The sequence below is a fragment of the Rhinopithecus roxellana genome, chromosome 17 (assembly GCF_007565055.1).
Source record: "Rhinopithecus roxellana isolate Shanxi Qingling chromosome 17, ASM756505v1, whole genome shotgun sequence".
Lineage (NCBI taxonomy): Eukaryota > Metazoa > Chordata > Mammalia > Primates > Cercopithecidae > Rhinopithecus > Rhinopithecus roxellana.
Window position 1 is genome coordinate 1,614,105 of NC_044565.1, and position 22,578 is coordinate 1,636,682.

Genomic DNA, 22,578 nt, shown 5'->3' on the forward strand with positions numbered 1-22,578 from the left:
TCACTTATTCCACAAATGTATACAATATTATCATTATTATTATTATTTTGAAACAGAGTCTTACTCTGTCACCTAGGCTGGAGTATAGTGGCGCAATCTCGGCTCACTGCAAGCCCCACCTCCTGGGTTCACACCATTCTCCGGCCTCAGTCTCCTCAGCAGCTGGGACTACAGGCACATACCGCCATGCCTGACTAATTTTTTTGTTTGCATTTTTAGTAGAGACGGGGTTTCACCGTGTTAGCCCAGATGGTCTCAATCTCCTGACCTCGTGATCCGCCTGCCTCGGCCTCCCAAAGTGCTGGGATTACAAGCGTGAGACACCGTGCAGTGCCTCACAATTTAAAGCCTTACATTTTAAGGACAGAGTAACAGACCCCAGGCATTGTGGATCAAAGCTGTATAAATCAATATTCTTGCAATTTAAATCTTAGTACAATTGGGAGACATACATAAAACTAAAAATATGGAAAAGACACTCAGGGTATAATGAAATCTGCATAGTCAGAGAAGGCACTGGCAAGAAAAGGCTTGAACAGAGACTTGAAGAAACAGGAAATTTCCTAGCAAATAAAGACAAGACTGGCTGGGCGCGGTGGGTCCTGAGGTCAGGAGTTCGAGACCAGCCTGGCCAATATGGTGAAACCCCATCTCTGCTAAAAATTTTTAAAATAATTAGCCAGGTGTGGTGGCGGGTGCCTGTAATCCCAGCAACTTGGGAGGCTGACACAGAAGAATTGCTTGAACCTAGGAGGCGGAGGTTGCAGTGGTTGAGATTGTGCCACTGCACCCCACCCTGGGTAACAGAGGACTCCATCTAAAAAAAAAAAAAAAAAAAAGAAAGAAAGAAAGAAAGAGGCCAGGCGCAGTGGCTCACGCCTGTAATCCCAGCACTTTGGGAGGTCAAGGCAGGTGGATCACAAGGTCAAGGAGATGGAGACCATCCTGGCTAACATGGTGAAACCCCGAATCTACTAAAAATATAAAAAATTAGCCAGACATGGTGGCGGGCGCCTGTAGTCCCAACTACTTGAGAGGCTGAGGCAGCAGAATGGCATGAACCGGGGAGGTGGAGCTTGCAGTGAGCCAAGACTGTGCCTCTCCAAGCTTGGGTGACAGAGCAAGACTCTATCAAATAAAATAAAAGACAAGGGGAGGGGAGGGGTGGGGAGGGGAGGGATGGGGAGGGGTGGGGAAGGGGAGGGGAGGTGAGGGGTGGGGAAGGGGAGGGGAGGTGACAGGTGGGGAAGGGGAGGGGAGGTGAGGGGTGGGGAAGGGGAGGGGAGGGGAGGTGAGGGATAGGGAAGGGGAGGTGAGGGGTAGGGAAGGGGAGGTGAGGGGTAGGGAAGGGGAGGTGAGGGGTAGGGAAGGGGAGGGGAGGGGTGGGGAATGGGAGGGGAGGGGAGGGGTGGGGAATGGGAGGGGAGGGGAGGGGAGGGGAGGGGAGGAACATACAGCAGTGGAATCAGCATGTGCCAAGGGTACAAATATAACCGGTATGGTTGGAAAATCACAGTGAGTTCATCATTGAAACCCAAGGAGGCTTACATGTAAATGCAAGGACAGCAGAAAAGGTGAGGCTGCAAGAGGCCAGGAGTCCCTTATGACTCAGTGACTTCATGATTCTGAGTCCAAGTGACTCAAACTAAGGTCACTGGAGAGACGTCACTGTGAAGCAGGAAAGAGAATAGGAGAGGAATCAGCACAGGTTTGATGCAATTTTGGAACTAATGAGTTTATGGTTCCTATGAGCACCCTGGATCCCTCAAAGAACTTTTATGTAATCACCCAAATCTTTAGTCAAGCATATATACAATTAGGGTAAATTTTACATTATCAAAAACAAATATACGTGGCCCAGTGGTAATTCTCACTTCTCTTGAAGTTTCCACTGATTCCTTCAGACTGGAATTGTTCTATATTGATAAGAGCACTAAAGATTCAGCTTAATTCATCAAGCCAGTTAGGCTTAGTTTTTAGGCTGAATATAATTATACCATATTACTAGTATCAGGCAGCAGTTTATAAAATATTATCTCATTTTTTTTATTTTTTTATTTTTTTTATTTTTATTTTAATTTTTTTATTTTTTTTGAGACGGAGTCTTGCTCTGTCGCCCGGTCTGGAGTGCAGTGGCCGGATCTCAGCTCACTGCAAGCTCCGCCTCCCGGGTTTACGCCATTCTCCTGCCTCAGCCTCCGAGTAGCTGGGACTACAGGCGCCCGCCACCTCGCCCGGCTAGTTTTTTTTTTTGCATTTAGTAGAGACGGGGTTTCACCGTGTTAGCCAGGATGGTCTCGATCTCCTGACCTCGTGATCCGCCCGTCTCGGCCTCCCAAAGTGCTGGGATTACAGGCTTGAGCCACCGCGCCTGGCCTATCTCATTTTTATAGTTAGAAAAAAAATCGTCAAAGGAAGAAAAAAGTTGCATATATTGAAATGGGGGAATTATTACTACAATGGGCAATTACTACTACAAAGATTAGAAGAAATAATAAAATTGAGAGAAATGGATATGTGACATTAAGCAGTAGAAGAATACAGGTTTGTGCTGTATTAACACCATGGTTAAAAGTAAAAATGACTTCTGCATATGAACAAGTATTATGAAGTCTGATTCTTGGAGGGGGAATAAATATTTCCCTTTCTTTTTGATATCTATTAATATTATTACTTATGTGAATTTAACAAAGACTAATACAGAAAAAAGCCTACAGGTCTTCCTCAAATATCTATAAAAATGCATTTAATCAGCAGCTATATATTGAGTGCCTACTATGTTGCAGAAACTGTCTTAAGTACTGGTGATGCATAAGTTAAAAAATAGAAAAATCTCTGCTCTTACACGGCTCCTATTCCAGTTAGGGAAAGACAGACAAAAATCTAAGTAAAGCATACACTTGCTAGAGGATGATAAATGAAATAAAGAAAAATAAGGCAGGGAAAGCGGATAGGAAATGTGGAGGTGGCATGAGCAAGGGATGGGCACCTCTACCCTGTGTGTTTACCCGCTTAGGGGGGCACAAGGAGAAGGGCAGAAAACTGAAAAGGTGGGGACTGAAAGGATAATCTATGCAGATGCTGAAATCATCCAGAATTCTGACAGGTCTAATGTTAGAGAATTATAGGCAGTCAGTAGCTAAACCATCAGGCACCAGGAGAGGTGGTATTTCAGATATGACTGCAACAAAGGCATGTGGTTAGCAGACAGTATGACAGCTGAGTGAGGGTCAGAACTGTTAGCGGGCAGAAGAGGAGGATCTGGAAATTGACGTGAGGAACATGGTAATCAACTGTTCCATCTATAGATTCTAGGGTACAAGGTGAATCCATCAATGACAGAAAGTTTCCAGACATTCCCTCTGGGAAAAAGTTCAGTCAACATAAAATTAGTCAGATATTTCTGTATTCTGACTAAAATCACGAATACATAAAGGAAGGTATGGCCCACTTAACCAAGAGTAGCAGCGGGCAAAACTTCCTAGGAAGCTGTGGAACAAGACACAGGTAACAACGAATTGAAAACCGTCACTGATGATCCCTCTTTCAGCTATGCTGACAAACACATGATTCCTGTTTCAGCTCAGAGGCAATCCTTTTGTCCTCAGTCATAGCCTCTGGTTACTCCAGCTGCACCCAGGCCCTGCGGGATCTGGCCCCACCTAGTCTCCAGCTTCATCTTGCTCCTGATGTCCTCCTCTGGCATGTTTCAGACACACCAAAGCTCCACTAACCACCAGCCCTTTGCAATGCCATTCCCTCTACCTGGATGCCCTTCCCATCCTTTGTCCCACACAAAGGTTCTTCCCCTCAAGTGGCTTACATTATAGTGAGGAGACAGAGTTAAACAAGAAAACAAACGATGTAAGTGCTGTGAAAGAAAGAAGTAATGTGATAAGAGTGTAACTGAGGTGGTAGCAGGGAGGAGATTTTCACAAAGGCCCAAATGCAACTCAATGGAGAAAGTAGAGTTTAAAAAAAAAAACAAAAACAAAAACAACAACAAAAAAAACAGTGCTGGAACAATTGGACGCCCATATGCTAAAATGAGCAAAAAGAACCTCGATTCATTTCTGGTACCACATATAAAAATTCATGCAAAATGGAGTGCTGACCTAAAAACTTCTAGAAGAAAAGGTATAAAATCTTTGTGACTTTGGGTTAAGTAAATACTTTTTAGCTACAACACCAGAAGCACAATCTATAAAAGAAAAAATGAACTGGACTTAAATAAAAAACTTCTGCTCTTCAAAAGATGTAGTTAAGAGAATGAGCTGGGCACGGTGGCTCACAACTGTAATCCCAGCACTTTGGGAGGCCCAAACAGGTGGATGGCTTGAGTTCAGGAGTTCAAGACGAGCTGGGCAACATGGTGAAACCCCGTCTCTACAAAAAATTTAAAATATTAGCTAGGTGTGGTGACGCATACCTATAGTCCCAGCTATTCAAGAGACTGAGGCAAGGGGATCAGCCGAGCTGAGAAGGTCGAGGCTACAGTGAGCCATGATCATGCACCCTGCCCTCACTTCAGCCTGGGAGACAGAGGGAGACCCTGTCTCAAAAGAAAAAAGGGACTGAAAAGACAAGAAAGACAAGACACAGACTGAGATAAAACAGCTGTAAATCATCTGTCTCATAAAGGACTTATACAAGAAATACATATATGTATATATATTTTTAAACTTGTACAACTCAATATTTAGATACTAACCCAATTAAAAATTGGGAAAAGATGGAACACTTGACCAAGGATGTACAGATGGCCAATAAGCACATGACAGTCATTAGGGAAATGCAAACTAAAACCACAGTGAGATATCACTACATACCTATCAGAATGACTAACAAACAAACAAACAAAAAACTGACAATATAAAGTACTGGCAAGGACGCAGAGCAACACACTCTCATTCATCACTAGTAGGAAGACAAAATGGTACAACTAACTTGTAAAACAGTATGACAGTTTCTTATTAAGTTAAACCCACACTTACTATACCACTCAGCAATCCTACTCCTAGACACTGACCAAAGTGAAATGAAAATTTACATTCAGCTGGGCGTGGTGGCTCACACCTATAATCCCAGCACTTTGGGAGGCCGAGGCAGGTGCATCAACTGGAGGTCAGGAGTTCGAGACCAGCCTGGCCAACATGGTGAAACCCTGTCTCTACTAAAAACACATAAATCAGCCAGGCATGGTGGCCCGCACCTCTAATCCCAGCTACTCGGGAGGCTGAGGCAGGAGAATCACTTGAACCCAGGAGGCGGAAGTTGCAGTGAGCTGAAATCATGCCACTGCACTCCAGCCTAGGCGACAGAGTGAGACTCCATCTCAAAAACAAAAATCACATTCAAACAAAAACCTGTAAGTAAAGGTATACAGTATCCTCATTCATAACTGCCAAAAACTGGAAACAGCCCATATGCTCTTTAAATGGAGAAAGGATGAATAAACTAAATTGCGGTACATCAATATAATGGAATATGACTCAGTGATAAACATGGATGAATCTCAAAGGCATGGCATTGAGTGAAAGAAGCCAGTGCAAAGGCTATGAAAATTCCATACAACTGACACTGCGGAAGGCAAAACAATAGAGGCAGAAAACTGGTCAGTGGTTGTCAGAGGAGGGTGGGATAAGAGATTGACTACCAATAGCACAAGGACATTTTCGGGGGTTATGGAACTAGCTTAAATAGCTGGTGGTTACACAACTGTATGCCTTCACCAAAACTCAATGAACCTTATACTAAAAAGGGTAAATTTACTGCATATAAATTGTACTTGAGGCCGGGCGCAGTGGCTCATGCCTATAATCCCAGCACTTTGGGAGGCCAAGACGGGCAGATCACCTGAGGTCAGGAGTTTGAGACCAGCCTGCCCGTGCTACTAAAAACACAAAAATTAGCCAGCCGGGCATGGTGGCGGGTGCCTGTAATCCTAGCTATTCAGGAGGCTGAGGCAGGAGAATCGCTTGAACCTGGGAAACGGAGGTTGAAGTGAGCTGAGATCGCACCACTGCCCTCTAGTCTGAGCCACAAGAGTGAAACTCCATCTCAAAAAATAATAAATGAATAAATAAATTGTACTTGTATAACAAAGTTAATTCATAAAAGTATAACAATTTTCTGACTAAAAGGTAGGTAAATGGCAAAGTATAGCTAAAAAAAACTAATCAGAATATCTGAGGATAAAACTAAATAATATCTGTATAATTTTTGTAATCAACGAAAAAGAAAATATATAGCAAAATATGCAAATATAAAGCAAAATTAAAATATTTTCTCCAACTGTTCAAATTATAATGCTGTCTTAGGTTCTTTGGTCCTCAGAGTTACACAGAAACTGTAAATTATAATTCTTTTCTATACAACAGAATTTCTGTTACTATATGACAAGCAGCCTATCTTCTACCAAAACAGAGAGCCCCTAGAAATTCTCTCAATGACCCATGTCACAAAGGAGAAGAGTTAACATGACATCAGTATAAATGTATGTTAAGAAGGCTGTTAGAATTAACTGTTTATAGTAGCAACAGATGCAAAAAGCTGCATCATTAAGAACTGCCAAAGCCTGGAATGAGGTCTGGGGCAAGGAGGTACAAAGACAACATGGAGGAAACAAGAGACATTTTGTGCAAGGATGTGTGAAAGTTGCATCTCATCCAAAAAACTGGAGATAACAGTACTCAGCTCATGGGCTGGGAGAATAAAATGTGATAACACAGGACGGGCGCGCTGGCTCACGCCTGTAATCCCAGCACTTTGGGAGACCAAACAGGGTAGATTACAAAGTCAAGAGATTGAGACCATCCTGGCCAACATGGTGAAACCCCGTCTCCACTAAAACTACAAAAATTAGCTGGGTGCGGTGGCACATGCCTATAATCCCAGCTACTCAGGAGGCTGAGGCAGGAGAGTTGTTTGAACCCAGCAGGCAGAGGTTGCAATAAGCCGACATTGCACCACCGCACTCCAGTCTGGCGACAAAGTAAGACTCTGTCTCAAAAACCAAAAAATAAAAAATAAAATGTGATAACACAAGGGAAGTACTTGCCATGGTGAATGCACTTCAGCATCTGGTAGCATTCAATTACCACAGTGGACATAGTTATAGCCACAAAGAACAAGTCCACAGAAAAATATATCTTAACTACTTTATTACCTGCAAAGATCTTCAGAGATTACTGGTCCACTAAAAGTTAAAAATAATAGCTAAAAAGTTCCCTTTTATTTAAAAAAAAAAATTGCACTAAAAATTTTAAAGCTTTTTTTTTTTTTTTTTTTTTTGAGATGGAGTCTCACTCTGTCACCCAAGCTGGAGTGCAGTGGCATGATGTCAGCTCACTGCAACCTCTGTCTCACAGGTTCAAGCGATTCTCCTCCCTCAGCCTCCCAAGTAGCTGGGACAACAGGCACGCACCACCACAACAGGCTAATTTTTGTATTTTTAGTAGAGACAAGGTTTCACCATGTTGGCCAGGCTGGTCTCGAACTCCTGACCTGAGGTGATCCACCCACCTCAGCCTCCCAAAGTGCTGGGATTACAGGCATGAGCCCCTGCGCCCAGCAAAGCTATTTCTTTCAGGAATAGTGAAGAATTGAAAGGCTTCTCATGTTATCTTAAGGCTGAGCATATAAACAGTGTCAGACAGTGAATATTCTTCCTGTCTAAAATGTCTAGCCTGATCTTCTCCGCTAATCCGTGCCCATCTCTTCCTTTACTATTTAGCTCAATATTGAGCTTTTGTAAAAATCATAATCACACAAATAATTTGTATTTTCCAAAAATTCATATTAGTAAGCTGCTTGCAGTAAGAATACAGTCTCCATAGAACAATATTACAAACAGCTAAGGTCCTGAGTAGGTTCTCGAATGCCTCATTTAACTTATAATGTACAGAGTATTTAGTCTTGGACTGTTTTCAAATCTAGTAGCAGACTAAGAAGAAAAAACATATGTTGCCCTATTGCTAGGATGGCTAACTATAGATCATGTATTCTCAATGGGGGCAGTACCTGTATTATCTCTCCCACTAAAGAGAGCAGAAATTGGTTCTTGGGAGGACAAAATAAATAAATAAATAAATAAATAGTCTGTGGCCTTCACCAAAGCTCAACCTTATCTGAAAAATGTATATGCTTTAGTACTGGATTCCTCCCACTAGGGAGAACTTAATTACTTGGATTAATTTAATAAAAATCAAGTGTTATTAATTAATTACATTTTATTTAAACTTAATTTTTCTCCTGAGGGAACAATAATGAAAAAAATGTTGAGAAACACTGTTCTAGACAAACCTTGAAAAAGGCAAAGTTTAGATTTAGTCTTTTCCCACCTCCCTTTTTGCAGCCCTCCCCTCCCCTGACTCCTCACCCAACTTGCCCTAAATCAAAACTACCTACCTGTGTTCACCCTTAGGGAAACTCTGACTTCCTTGATTCCCAGGATCTCCCTAGGCATTAGGAAAGTCACCCACTGACTAACCTCCCTGGAAGTATCTATACTTTTGTAAGACGACAAAAGGACTTTCTATACAGTAGATTTCATACAGTGCAAACGGAAAAAAAAAACTGAAGATTATGCTGGAGATGGAGAAAAGTTCAATGTCTGTTTCTGAAGCCGTGACTCATTCAGAGTGAGCAGAACTAGCTACTAATTTGTCAATGAGAACATTTATCATCTATTCACATAGAATTATCTTAGTCAACTATTCCTCTTAAAGGTCCTTTATAACAAAAGCAGTTTTTTATTTTAATTTTCAAAAATCATTTGAGTTAATTCTGGCCTAACTTAAGAGCTCAAGGTAATGTTCCTGCCAAATAGTATATATGCAGCTAAGGGAAAATGTCATCATGCACAGCTTCTATTTGTCTATGAGAAAACTGGATAGTTTTCTCATGGACACTCACCAAACATTCAAGGTATCCATCAATATACTCCCTACCTAATACTTCACAATTTGTGAACTCTTTCTATGTAACAGACACTCTAAGACAATAGGACTTTCTTGCTATCCCCATAAATACAGACCACACAGAGGGCAGGATAAACTTGACCTGATTCTTAAGGGAGGAAGGTAAAGGAAATCAGAGAATAGCCACATTTCCACCTTATCTTTGATAAGCTCCTTGGTCATGTGAAGTTAGGCTGAAACTAGTGTGGAGGGGCTGGGAACCCCATCCTACTTGGCACAGACCGGGTAGCCTATTTACTAAAAATAATACCAACAAAGTATAAGTGCTATATCCCAAGCTATTAAATCGTATTTGCTTTAAGGTGTTTAACATTAGAATTTAAAATAGTTTACTTTTGTCATTATGACTATGAGATACGTGATTCCTTCTCCATAATCCTTAAATCAGTAGTAGATACAAATCCTAAAAAGTATTAAATTTTCTAAATAAAGCATTATCTAAATCAACCTTCCAGATGTAATCAGAAGAAAGTGAAAGAATTTAAGTTCTCATTACAAAAGCTTTGCACATCAGGCATTTTATACTAGGAATGCCCAAAATCTAAAGCAGAGACAAATTACATTAATATGGTTGAAAACAAGGGTCCTGTACGTATTCTTGAAGAGAAGGAATCCATCCTGCAGTAGATTATAAAAATTTAAGAGCATCCTTCTCCTTCATTCCCACACATCAAAATATATCAATCAATCAATCAATTAATCCAAACAGAGTCTGGGACTATGTTATAAGGAAAATCAGTCTGGGAATATCTGAAAAGCATGAGACTATCAGTATTACAGCCTAGGGAAGGTGGGGCTTCATTAGAACATACATGTAGATGAACAAACAGCTCCTGGTTGCCTGCAAGCATTTATAATTTATTTATTTAACATTCAGCAAGAATAAAATTGTCCAAGATAACATACTTTTCATATAAAAAAAAAAATCAACACCTGTCCTCAAAGATATATGAGTATGGCTATGGAGGATACAAAGAATAACACAGGTTGCTCTTCCTGAAGGCAGATAATTAAGGACGAAAAAATGCAGAACTTACTTGATGCAAAAGGTTAACAATACAAAAACATAAATTAGGAGGTACTGCAAGGTAGCATATGACCAAATGCCAAATGAGAAGTAGCCTGGCTGCCAGGGGCTGGAGTTCTCTGGGAAAGCTTCAGAGGAAGTAGCATGGGAACTGAGTCTTTCATTATACTACAATGATTATAGGATCTCCAGATGAAGAGACGGGAATATCCGAAGGCGCGGAGATGGTAATTAACAGGACATGAAAGAAAAGAATTAAGAATCACAACTTCAAGACAGAAAGTAAAACAAATGAGAGAAGCCTCTGAGATACAAAAATTATCCTCACTGAAGCCTCTTAGATACAAAAATTATCCTCACTGAAGAATAACTGAGAAGGAATGAGAAAAAAAGTTCAGAAGCATTGTAGCTAAAACAGAAAACGACAAATGTGGACAGGAATTGCAAAGATGTAGACACCACTTAAAAGGTAAGGATAACTGAAGAAGTGGAAAATTAGGGCTGTTTCTCCAGCGAGGAAAAGGCAGTCAGTGGACTGTACTCAACACTGTTTCAAGATCCACTATCTCAGTCAGCAATAACTAATTATACAGCCAGGATCTCCTGAATCATAAAATGATGCAATTCCCTAATAAGGGGCATGGTGGAGATAATGGCAGGGACAATATGACACAGAGTAATCTCACGATCACTAGCTGTGATTCCTTAAGTGAGACACTAAACTTACCTGAGGTGTTTTTTTTTTTTTTTAAAGACAGAGTCTCGCTCTGTCACCAGACTGCAGTGCAGTAGTGCGATCTCAGCTTACCGCAACCTCCACCTCCCAGGTTCAAGCAATCCTCCTGTCTCAGCCTCCTGAGTAGCTGGGACTACAGGTGCACGCAACCACGCCCAGCTAATTGTTGTATTTTTAGTAGAGATGGGGTTTCACCATGTTGGCCAGGATGGTCTTGATCTCTTGACCTTGTGATCCGTCTGTCTGGGTCTTCCAAAGTGCTGGGATTACAGGTGTGAGCCACTGTGCCCAGCTACTTCCCTGAGTTGTAATATCCTCTTCTATTAATAAAAGGTCTGGGCTGGGCATGGTGGCTCATGCCTGTAATCCCAACACTTGGGGAGACTGAGACAGGTGGATCACCTGAGGTTGGGAGTTCAAGACCAGCTTGACCAACATGGAGAAACCCCGTGTCTACTAAAATTACAAAAAATTAGCCAGGCGTCGTGGCGCATGCCTGTAATCCCAGCTATTCGGGAGGCTGGGGTATGAGAATTGCTTGAACCAGGAGGTGGAGGTTGCAGTGAGCTGAGATCACGCTCTTGAACTCCAGCCTGGGTGACAGAGCAACACTCCGTCTCCAAAAAAACAAGAGAGAGAAATGAAGAGAAATACTATGTACATGAGTTAGAAGATTCAACATAATAAAGCTATCAATTCTCCCTAAATTGATATACATTTAATGTAATTCCTCTCAAAATTCCAGCAAAATCATTTGTAAATATAGGTAAGATGATTCTAAAACTTACACAAAAAGGAACAGAACTAGAGTAGCTAAAAATCTGGGGGAGAGGGGAATCAAGTGGGAGAAATCAGTCTACCTTATTTCAGACGTACAGGAATCAAGACTGTGTGCTAATGGAGAACCCAGAAACAGACTGAAATAGACCCACACAAATATGCTCAACTGACTTTTGACAAAAGTGCATCAACAATTCAATACTTGAAAGCGAGTCTAGTCAACAAACGGTGCTGGAGCAACTGGACATCCATAGGCCAAAAAATGGCCCTCAACTTAAGTCTGACACCTAACAGAAAAATTAGCTCAAAATGGGTCATAACATAAATATGAAATATAAACTATAAAACTTTTAGGAAAAAAATAAGAGAAAATCTTTGGGATCTAAGGTTAGGCAAAGAGTTCTTAAACTTGACACTAAAAGCACAGTCCATAAAAGGAAAAAATGACAAATTTCAACAAAATTTAAAAATTTTGCTTTGCAAAAGACCCTATTAGAAGATGAAAAGATAAACTACAGACTGAGAGAAAACATTTGCAGATGACATATCTGAGAAAGGACTGGAATCTAGTACACCTGAAAAACTTTAAACCCAACAGAAAAAAAAAAAAAAAAAATCTAACCAGAAAATAGGCAACATGTTGGGAGGCTGAGACTGGACGATCACTTGAGCCCAGGAGTTTGAGACCAGCCAGGGCAACATGGTCACACCCCTGCCTCTATAAAAAATACAAAAATTAGCCGGGTGTGGTGGTGCACACCTATAGTCCTAGCTACTTGGGGTGGCTGAGGCAAGAGGATCGCTTGAGCTCAGGAGGTCGAGGCTGAGATTGAAGTGAGCCATGTTGGCACCACAGCACTCTAGCCTGGGTGACAATGTGAGAAATGCAAGTTAAAATCACCATGAGGTGTCACTATACACCTATAAGAATGGCTAAATTAAAAATAGGGACAACACCAAATGCTGGTGAGGATGTGCAGAAACTGGACCTCTCATACTCTTCTGGTGGGGATGGAAAATAATATAGCCATTCTGAGAGAGTTTGGCAGTTTCTTATAAAACTAAGCATGCAATTACCATATGACCCAACAACTGTATTCCTGGGCATCTATCCCAGAGAACTGAAGACTTATGCTTACATTATGAGTTACTGGACATGAATGTTTATAGCAGCTTTATTCCCAATAGCCAAAAACTGAAAACAACCTAAATGTCCTTCAAACTGTGGCACAATCATACCATGGAATACTACGTCAGCAAACTACAGATACATGCAACAACCTGGATGAATCTCCAGAACTTTGCTGAGTAAAAAAAATCCAATCTCAAAAGGTTACTAACTGGGTAATTCCATTATATAAGTCTTGGAATGACAAAATTACAGGAATAAAAACGAATCACTGATTGTCTGGGGTTAAGGAGGAGGCAGGGCAGGAAAGAAGTGAGTGTGGTTATAAAAAGGCATTATGGGATCCTCCTGGTCCTGGGAACATCGTTTATCTTCACTGTATCAATTAATGACAGTATCTTGGTTGTGATATCATTCTATGGGTTTGCCAGATATTACTGTGGAAAGCTGGGTAAGGGGTTCTCTCTATATTGCATTATTTCTTACAACTGCATACGAATCTACAATTAATGCAAAATAAAGTTTAATTCGAAAATAAGTTAGTCTCAAAGCAAATTAAGTACAATTAAAAACAAATCTAACATCAGCTAAATGAAGTGCTGTCTTCTGCTCAAGCTTGTCTGGATACGTACTCTACGAATCAAAAAGTTTATAAAACACATTTTCCTCGCCAGGACCCCTCAGTTTTCCCTCACTCACACATGCACACAAACACAGCAACTGAGACAAGGGGGTCCAAACAGAAAATTTGAGATTTTTAAAAAATACGTGATAGAATGAAAAGAGACCTGGGCTGAATCGGGGAAAAAATCTTTGTCCACGTTCTATAAAACAAACCAACGGTGTCACTTTGGACGGATCCTCTAATCTCTCAGCCTACAATCTGAACTCTTTCTACAATTTAAACTTCTCATGTAGGAGGCTGCTTAGGAGAGTAGTTCTCAAACTTTTTGGTCTCCAGCCTCCAAAGGGCTTTTGTTTACATAGATTAAAACCACTAATGTTTACTATCAGAAATTAAAAGGGAGAATTTGTTTTTAAGAATACACAGACCGGGCCGGGCGCGGTGGCTCAAACCTGTAATCCCAGCACTTTGGGAGGCCGAGACGGGCGGATCGGGAGGTCAGGAGATCGCGACCATCCTGGCTAACACAGTGAAACCCCGTCTCTACTAAAAATACAAAAAATTAGCCGGGCGAGGTGGCGGGCGCCTGTGGTCCCAGCTACTCGGGAGGCTGAGGCAGGAGAATGGCGTGAACCCGGGAGGCGGAGGTTGCAGTGAGCTGAGATCCGGCCACTGCACTCCAGCCTGGGCGACAGAGCGAGACTCCGTCTCGCAAAAAAAAAAAAGAAAAAAAAGAATACACAGACATCGGCCCTCCAAACGGTGGTATCATTCCGTATCATGTAGCCTTTGGAAAACTCGATGTACAGGTCCTTGGTACTATTACGAAAATAGTTGTAACCACACTTTGAAAACCGCTGGCTTACTAATAAGCGAAATAAATATACAAAAGTAACTGGAAAGGTTCAAAACAATGAACAAACGCGTTCTTTTAGAGTACAAAAGAGTCAAGGCGGGAAAAAAAACGGTTCAAAATCCTAATGGAGGAAAACTTGGACGACCACACCATTGGGTAAAACGGGAAAGCTTTTGAAAAGCCAGGGAAGCCGGGCTTTCTCCCGGGGGCAGGGAGGCTGGGAAGTGCTCACGGCTGTAAAAGATCACCGCTATTCAATCAGTCCGCACTGCGCCCTCAACACCGTTACAGCCATGAGAGACCCACAATCACCGCTGCGGATTTAACTTTTGGCAAAGACCGGGAAGTCGTTCAAGAAGAACTCTCCCACCGTCCCGACGCTGGCACCGCCGCGCCCCGTGCCCCGCGAGCCGGGGTCCGGCCGCGCCCAGGTTCCACAGAGGCTCCTCTCCCGCCCCAGGCGCCCGGCCGCCGCGGAAGCCGGGAAGAACTGGGCGGGCGGTGCCCGAGGGGGCGCGGGTCACAATCCCGGGACGGGCCAGGGGGCCGGCGGGCCGGGGTCGCGGTCCGGGAAGTCCCGCGGGGGCCGAGGAGCTCGGGGCTGGGGCCCCGGCGTCGGCGGGACTCACCAGGTGCCGCCCAACCTCGGAGGAGGCCATGGTCGCGGGCAGGGGCGTGGTGAAGCGGCCGTATCAGCCCGGCCCCGAGCGGCTGGTCCCAACAACGGCGGCGGGAAGGCGGGAGCGCTGCAGTAACGGGCAGGGCGCGAGGCGAGGCGGCTCCGCCACAGGGAAGGGACAGAGGCGGGGCCGAGCTGGAGGCCTCCGGGGACGGCGGACGGGGGGCGGAGTCGGGGCGGACGCCCTGTGGTGCGCGCTGAGCGTTTTGAGTGCGCCAAACGAGCCCCTCGCGGGAGCTGCCCTCGACGACTGAGGACTGAGTGTCAGTGTTGGGGGGTGCCGAAGGAGAGCCGGGACTCCAGGAAAAAGGCGCGAGGAATGCAGGCGGGAACTGCGGAACAGTGATTGCGGCCCACGCGAGGCCGGAAGTGGGCGGGCCCTGAGGCGAGGCCGCCCTAGGTGGGTGTGGCTGATACAGCGGGGAGCGGAAGTGGGCGTGGCCTGTTGGCGTGGGCGCGGGGCGGGGATGCGGGGGGCGTGTCCCCCCGGGCGCGGCCCAGTGAGGCGGTGGCCGAGTTCTCCGGCCTGTGACGCCTAGGCTGGCAGCGCGCTGAGCCCGCCAGACTCCGCCGTCGTCGGGAGACGGCCGCTGGGAGCCCGCCGCGATGGGACCGCTCTGAGCCGCCCGCTGGCGGGGGAGCAGCGCGGTCTAGGATGGAGGGGTCGGCAGAGTGGGGCCCCGAGGCGGTGCTGGGCACCGAGGCGGTGCTGCGCTTCCTGGCGGAGCGCGGGGGCCGGGCCCTGCATGCGGAGCTGGTGCAGCACTTCAGGGGCGCACTGGGCGGCGAACCCGAGCAGCGCGCCCGCGCCCGCGCGCACTTCAAGGAGCTCGTGAACGCCGTGGCCACGGTGCGCGTCGATCCCGCCGACGGCGCCAAGTACGTGCACCTTAAGAAGAGGTTCTGTGAGGGGCCGTCCGAGCCCTCCGGGGACCCGCCACGAATCCAGGTTACCGCCGAGCCCGAGGCCCCCGACTGCCCGGCCGGGCCGGAGGTGCGCGATCGGCTCCCCGACGCAGCGGCCCCGGAGGCGCTCCCTGGACAGGGCCACGAGCTGGGCGAGGGAGAGCCCCACGCCGCCGCTCACGGGCCGCCCCTGAGCGCCGGGGCTCGCAGGAAGAACTCGCGACGCGAAGTGCAGCCCCTGTCCCGGACTCCGGCCCCGGGACCCAGTGAGGACCTGGAACCCCCGCCCCGTGGCTGCGAGGAGGCGGACAGGAGCAGCTCCCTTGGGGGGGCCACCGCACAGAGGCCGGCCCGCCAGAACTTCCGCGACCTGGTGATGGGCAGCTCCCCGCAGCTGAAGAGGAGCGTGTGTCCCGGGGGTAGCAGCCCGGGCAGCTCCTCCGGGGGAGGACGCGGCAGAGGCGGGGGCGACTCAGACAGCGCATCGGTGGCCTCGTCGTCCGCGGAGGAGGAGAGCAGCGGCGGAGGCTCCGTGACGCTGGACCCCCTGGAGCACGCCTGGATGCTCTCTGCCTCCGATGGCAAGTGGGACAGCCTGGAGGGCTTGCTCACGTGCGAGCCCGGCCTGCTGGTCAAGCGGGACTTTATTACCGGCTTCACTTGCCTGCATTGGGCCGCCAAGCACGGAAGGCAGGAGCTTCTGGCCATGCTAGTCAACTTCGCCAACAAACACCAGCTGCCGGTGAACATCAACGCCAGGACGAGCGGGGGTTACACCGCCCTGCACTTGGCAGCCATGCACGGGCACGTGGAGGTCGTGAAGCTGCTGGTGGGGGCCTACGACGCTGATGTGGACATCAGGGACTACAGTGGGAAAAAGGCCTCCCAGTACCTGAGTCAGAGCATCGCCGAGGAGATCAAGAACCTGGTGGGAGCCCTGGACGAGGGTGACGGGGAAAGCGCCGCGGGTAGCGGCGGTGGGCGCTGGAGGCTTTCAAAGGTGCTTCCCTCGCATCTCATCACCTACAAACTCTCACACGTCCTAGATGATGGAGGAGACCATCACTACCATCACCATCACCAACATCACCACTTGGCTGAGGGGTGGGTGGGAGGCAAAGCCAAGGACCCAGGGCGCAAAGCCTCAGGCAGCTCTAGTGGACGTATAAAACCCAGACTCAACAAAATCCGCTTCAGAACCCAGATTGTCCACACCACACCCTCTTTCAGGGACCCAGAACAGCCACTGGAGGGTGGGGGGGAGGAGGAAGTGGAGGAGGAACGGTCTGTTAAAGGCCACTCGTCCTCCTTCAAATTGAGACCAAAGTCCAATGTATTTGGGTAAAAATTGTTTCTTTTAGAAAATGCAAAGGGTTATTTGTCTTAGGAAATTGAATACTAGTTGCTGTAAGGAAATGAGACCAGAAAGACAAGCTAAATTATGTATTCTTACTTGAGGGACTGGAATGGATGGGGCGGAGTTCCCTTCAGGTTAGCCTTCTGGAGAAAGTGGATTTCTTTTTAAGAGATTCATCATACTTTGACCTTTGCCTCTTTTCTGCCCTCCACTTCCCTGCCCTGGAGCCCGTTTCTGGAGACTAGAAATGTATCTAAATTGGGGGAACAGAATGAATGAATGTGAGTTCCTTTGCTTTAACCATTCCTGGATGTCTGCAAAGTAAGGAATAGTGCACTTTTTATGTTTCTGATTTTATAAGGGGTTACTCTTTCAAGAGCAACAAAAAAATGCAAATTGTAATGAAACGTAGTATTTCTGAGTGTGGAAATGACAGGCTGCCCCATTTTTTACTAATTGCATTTGCGTTTTAAGGTACTACTGAAGGTCAGATCGAAGTTGAAATGCAAAAATACTAATTAGATAATAATAGGAATAAAATGGGAATCCTCTTAGTATTTTAGGTGTATTGTAAGTAGCAGTTAAATTATTTTTTTAAAAGCAATTTCAGTTTTAATCACTGAACAAAAGAAACAGGCAACATTCACTTCTGTAGTATGGTTTCCAGCTATCTCAAACACCACTATTATGGTACACCAGTGTTAAGATATATTAATAACTACACAAAATTTTATTTAAAGAGGGCACTTAGCAGCCTATGATAGTTTTAAATAAAATTTGCCTCTCCTTCGGATCCTCACTAACTTGTGTTACTATTCTAAAAGTTTGCATTTGCTGGGGTGTTTATTCTGAGGATCATATAACCATTGTTCTACTTGGCATAACCCTGTTTAATGGTGCTTAGAGCTGAATTACCTACAGAAACTGTTTCTGGCTTAAATAATTAGCACAAATTGGCTCATGAGCCCATGTTTCTGTGAAGTAATTATTAAACCAACTTAATGATCCTCAGGTAAGGTACACTTTTTATTTTACTACATTGGTAGTCTCTATGACTTGTAGCAATGTTTTACAAATGTTTAAAATGCTAAACTTATTTTTCCAACCCTTTCTTGACAATTAGATACCTATCCTGTAGTTACTGAAAATGGGTGGTAAATCTACCCAGTTAAAATGGCACTTTATAAAAGGGAATAGAGAAGAGATGGGACTATTTCTATATTTAAATGCTGCTGGCTATTAAATTCCTTTGTATATAAATGAAAAATACCAATCATTAAAATTAAGGACTAAAGTGTGGTTCTTAATTATATTTCATTCATTTATATTAGAGTAAATGGCTTCATAATTACTTTAAAATTTAACCCACAAGCATATGAAATCTGTTTGTCATAAAATTGGAAAAAATTTTCGAGAGGGACTAATTTAAACAAGTCCTTCTCCTTTAGTCTTTTGGGTCACGTAATTGCTGAAACCTAAGTACCTACAGACTACAGGATAACGAAGTTCACAGCCTGCAGGGTGAATGAACCCATGTGTGAACTGCACAAAACAATTCATAGAAAATGCATAGAAATTTGTAACACTTTTGTCACATCTGTCTCTAGATGCTCATTGAATTTGTTTAAAGATGGATGAAAGGCCGGGCATAGTGAGTCATGCCTGTGATCCCAGCATTTTGGAAGGCCGAGGCAGGCAGGTGGATCACTTGAGGCCAGGAGTTTGAAACCATCCTGGCCAACATGGTAAAAACGTGTCTCTTCTAAAAATACAAAAATTGGCCGGGCGCGGTGGCTCAAGCCTGTAATCCCAGCACTTTGGGAGGCCGAGACGGGCGAATCACGAGGTCAGGAGATCGAGACCATCCTGGCTAACACGGTGAAACCCCGTCTCTACTAAAAAATACAAAAAACTAGCTGGGCGAGGTGGCGGGCGCCTGTAGTCCCAGCTACTCGGGAGGCTGAGGCAGGAGAATGGCGTAAACCCGGGAGGCGGAGCTTGCAGTGAGCTGAGATCCGGCCACTGCACTCCAGCCTGGGCGACAGAGCGAGACTCTGTCTCAAAAAAAAAAAAAAAAAATACAAAAATTAGCTGGCGTGGTGATGCGTTCCTATAGTCCCAGCTATTTAGGAGGCTGAGGCATGAGAATCACTTAAACCTGAGAGACGAAAGTTGCAGTGAGCCAAGATCATGCCACTGTATTCCAGCCTGGGCAACGGAGACTCTGTCTCAAAAAAAAAGAAAAAAGATGAACGAAAATATGAAATATCTAAACTATTATCCATTCATTTGCCTTTTGTTGTGGGATTTTAGATATGAACTGTGTAAATTTGAGAAGCACTTATGCATACATGTGGGTGAAAAACCAATCTAATTTTGTATAAATAAAAATAGGCTCCTGGAAGGTAAGAAGTAGTCATTTGTGCTAAATCTATACACATTGCCTGTATCTAGTGCGGAATAAGCTATGACGTCCCATCGAGGAATCTTAAATTTCATAGACATGTAAAGCTGAAATAACTCTAAAGAGTAGATGTTTCAGAACCATCAGAAGGTTCTGGTGAACAGTCAGTATTATCTCTTAAATGTATATGTTGGTCACTAATTGCACAAAATCTATAATTTGCTAGGGCTTTAGAGATTGAGTCAATATGTCATTTACCGTGGTTTTCCCCCCTAAAGGCTTTAACTTTTCTGATAAAATAATATTTTAAATTTTCAAAAACCCGTTTCTGAGGGGAACTGCTAGCATTCCTTTTCATGATGTGCTTGTTTATGCAGTAAGTAGCATTTTTGGCTACTTAACTCTACATTCCTCTTATTTTTCAGTTTCCAGTCAAGATTATAAAAAGCAAGATTATAATTTGACATTCATAGAGTTGTGCCTACCTTTCATGGAAAAATGTATGTCAGATACTTAGATGTTTATTGATATGAGACCATGTGGTTAAAAAACCCAAGTATGTCCATGTGTTTCTTATAAGGTACACTTGAAACTAGTGAGTGTTTGTCACATTCCACTTTCATGGTATGTAAAATGCAGTTCACATACATAACTTGAATATCTGGTACTAGTTTTTTCATGCCTGAAATCTTGGAGTCTAGGTTACCTTGTCTTTCCTTTTTTTAAATAAGTGAAATTTGGGAGATTGTAAAATCTGTAAAGTTTGTTTTGTCAAAATAAAATATTCACAGTAGAATTTTTCACTGAATTGTTTTAAGTTTCTGTCGTCCTTTAGACTTTTTACATATACTGTGTTTTACAGTTCACAAAATGCTTTTTGAAGTTTCAGTTTATTTGACCCTTTTCCTATCCCTTAAGATTATGGGCCATATGTTCTTGACTTACAGATAAGAAAATAAAGGTTAATGGTTGTTCAGGGTCACACAGTAAAAAGCCGTTAGTAAGATCTTAAGAGTCAGTGTTTTCCCACAATGTTACCTTTTCTGCACGTTGAATTGCCACATTTTTAGCAAAACAGCTGTAGTTTGGCACCAGTGATGGAGGAATCAACTAGGAGAGAAGGTAATACCTCCACCACTACCTAAAAAAAAGCTGTATAGGTTTTGCACACACCATCCGCCATAAACCCTCCCTACCCAGGGCTGACTTCAAGACAGGTGTAGGAATACTGTTTTTCATTTTTCAACCTCTGTCAAGCATTGAGAGTTAATTAATTTCCTCATCAAGGCTGCCTGTGATCTGTATTTTTAGCAAAATTCAACTCTGTTGAATGGCAAAGGGATGTGGTACTCCTTGGTGTAATCGCCCACTATTGCTCTCTCCAGGAGATCCCACTATTATGGCTGCTGGGGTTTTTGTTGTTTTATGACAACCCATAAAATATTTTTCAGGATAAGTGAAAGACTAGATAAGTAGTTTCTTTTTCTAGAATAACTTCTTTCCTTAGAAGTACATGTCTTAAAAGGATTTATTAACCAGTTCACTTAAAGATATTTTTGAAATTTTCCTCGTAAAAATTATTTTTATTTTGCTAAGTAAATAGCATTATTTGGAGTTTCTTACATGATTAATTCCAGTATTAAATACTTGGAATTTGCTGCAAACCAGCATTCCTTCAATGATGACCCAGGTCTTCATAAATCACTGAATATTAGAGGGTTGGAAAATGACTCTACAGGAACTTGTTTCTCAAGATACGGAAGTCATATGGTTCGCATAACTACCTGCTTTTTCCCTGAAGAACACTATACTTTTTTTCTCGATCTTCTCTTTAAATGTCAGTTTCACCTCAGTAAGTAGCTTTCCTATTCTGTTAACTAATAGCCTATTTTTCCACATCGATGCATTGGTAAGGAATGTGTGACAAATGTTCCCACCCTTGCACAGTACCTGGCAAGTTGAAGGTACTCAGTAAGGGTCTTTTAAAGGAAAACATTAAATATTTTATAATATTACATAATATGGAAAATTCAATAACATGCGTTCATGCTATGCAAATAAAGTTATTTTTTATGTAACATGACTCTTAAATGCCAGCCTACCAGTTCATCTGCAGCTCAGCCAAAAGAACAGCAAGTTATTCCAATCCTGAAGATAAAAATCAACTTTATTAGAATTGTACTTCATGAGCGACTTAACAGATTTTCAAGAGTAAATTTGCTTATAAGAAAGTTTTGCTGTATGTGGTGGCTCACACATGTAATCCCAGCACTTTGGGAGGCTGAGGCGGGAGCATCGCCTGAGGTCAGGAGTTCAAGACCAGCCTGGCCAACATGGCAAAACCCCATCTCTACTAAAAATACAAAAATTAGCTGAGCATAATGGTATATACCTGTAATCCCAGCTACTTGGGAGGCTGAGGCAGGAGAATCACTTGAACCAGGGAGGCGGAGGTTGCAGTGAGCCGAGATTATGCCATTGCACTCCAGCCTGGGCGTCATAGCGACTCTGTCTCAAAAAAAAAAAAGTTTCCTTACAAGCTGACTCAGGTCCATGACCTGTAGGAGAATCTATTCTAACTGGCTTTAAATTGTCTTTAAAGTATTGTCAGTTACACAAATGACTACTTATTCTGTGGAATCCCAAAGAACAGATGAATAGGGAAATGAAGTTTAGTTTAGCATAGAGAACTTTCTAATAATCATTTGAAACATACCATGGACTGCCTTGTGAGATAGAACATTCAGCCTTTGGAGATAATGTGTCAGAGGTTGCATGAGCACCTGAAAATTTAAAATTGATCATTTTAAAGCACACTTGTGACCAGTTCTGTCTCAGGAAACACTGCTCTAAACCATATTCATTCTGACCAAAACTTTGGGCAAAAGCAGCCTGACTTAGGATAAAGTTAACCAGTACTTTGCCAGTGGTATAAAGTATGATCATTTAAGTTGTTGGTTTGTTATTGTTGTTTTCTGTTTGAGATGGAGTCTTGCTCTGTTGCCAGGCTGGAGTGCAGTGGCTTGATCTTGGCTCACTGCAAACCTCTGCCTCCTGGAGTCAAGTGATCCCCCTACCTCAGCCTCCCGAGTAGCTGG

At 43.8% G+C, this 22,578-nt stretch overlaps 2 protein-coding genes across 2 annotated transcripts in view; one reads left to right on the forward strand and one right to left on the reverse strand.

The window, feature by feature from the left end:
- The window catches only part of SEPTIN10 (septin 10), a 75,117-nt gene extending 59,932 nt beyond the window's left edge, over window positions 1-15,185 (reverse strand). Inside the window, exon 1 of the mRNA XM_030921457.1 lies at window positions 14,764-15,185. Within this exon, the coding sequence (XP_030777317.1) occupies window positions 14,764-14,793 (30 nt within the window). The 5' untranslated portion in view covers window positions 14,794-15,185. The remainder of the gene's footprint in view (window positions 1-14,763) is intronic.
- Window positions 15,186-15,295: 110 nt separating this feature from the next.
- On the forward strand, window positions 15,296-18,367 carry SOWAHC (sosondowah ankyrin repeat domain family member C). The gene has a single exon (XM_010368869.2). It carries the CDS (start codon window positions 15,469-15,471, stop codon window positions 17,062-17,064), a length of 1,596 nt encoding a protein of 531 aa, XP_010367171.2. The 5' UTR covers window positions 15,296-15,468; the 3' UTR covers window positions 17,065-18,367.
- Window positions 18,368-22,578: the final 4,211 nt, after the last annotated feature.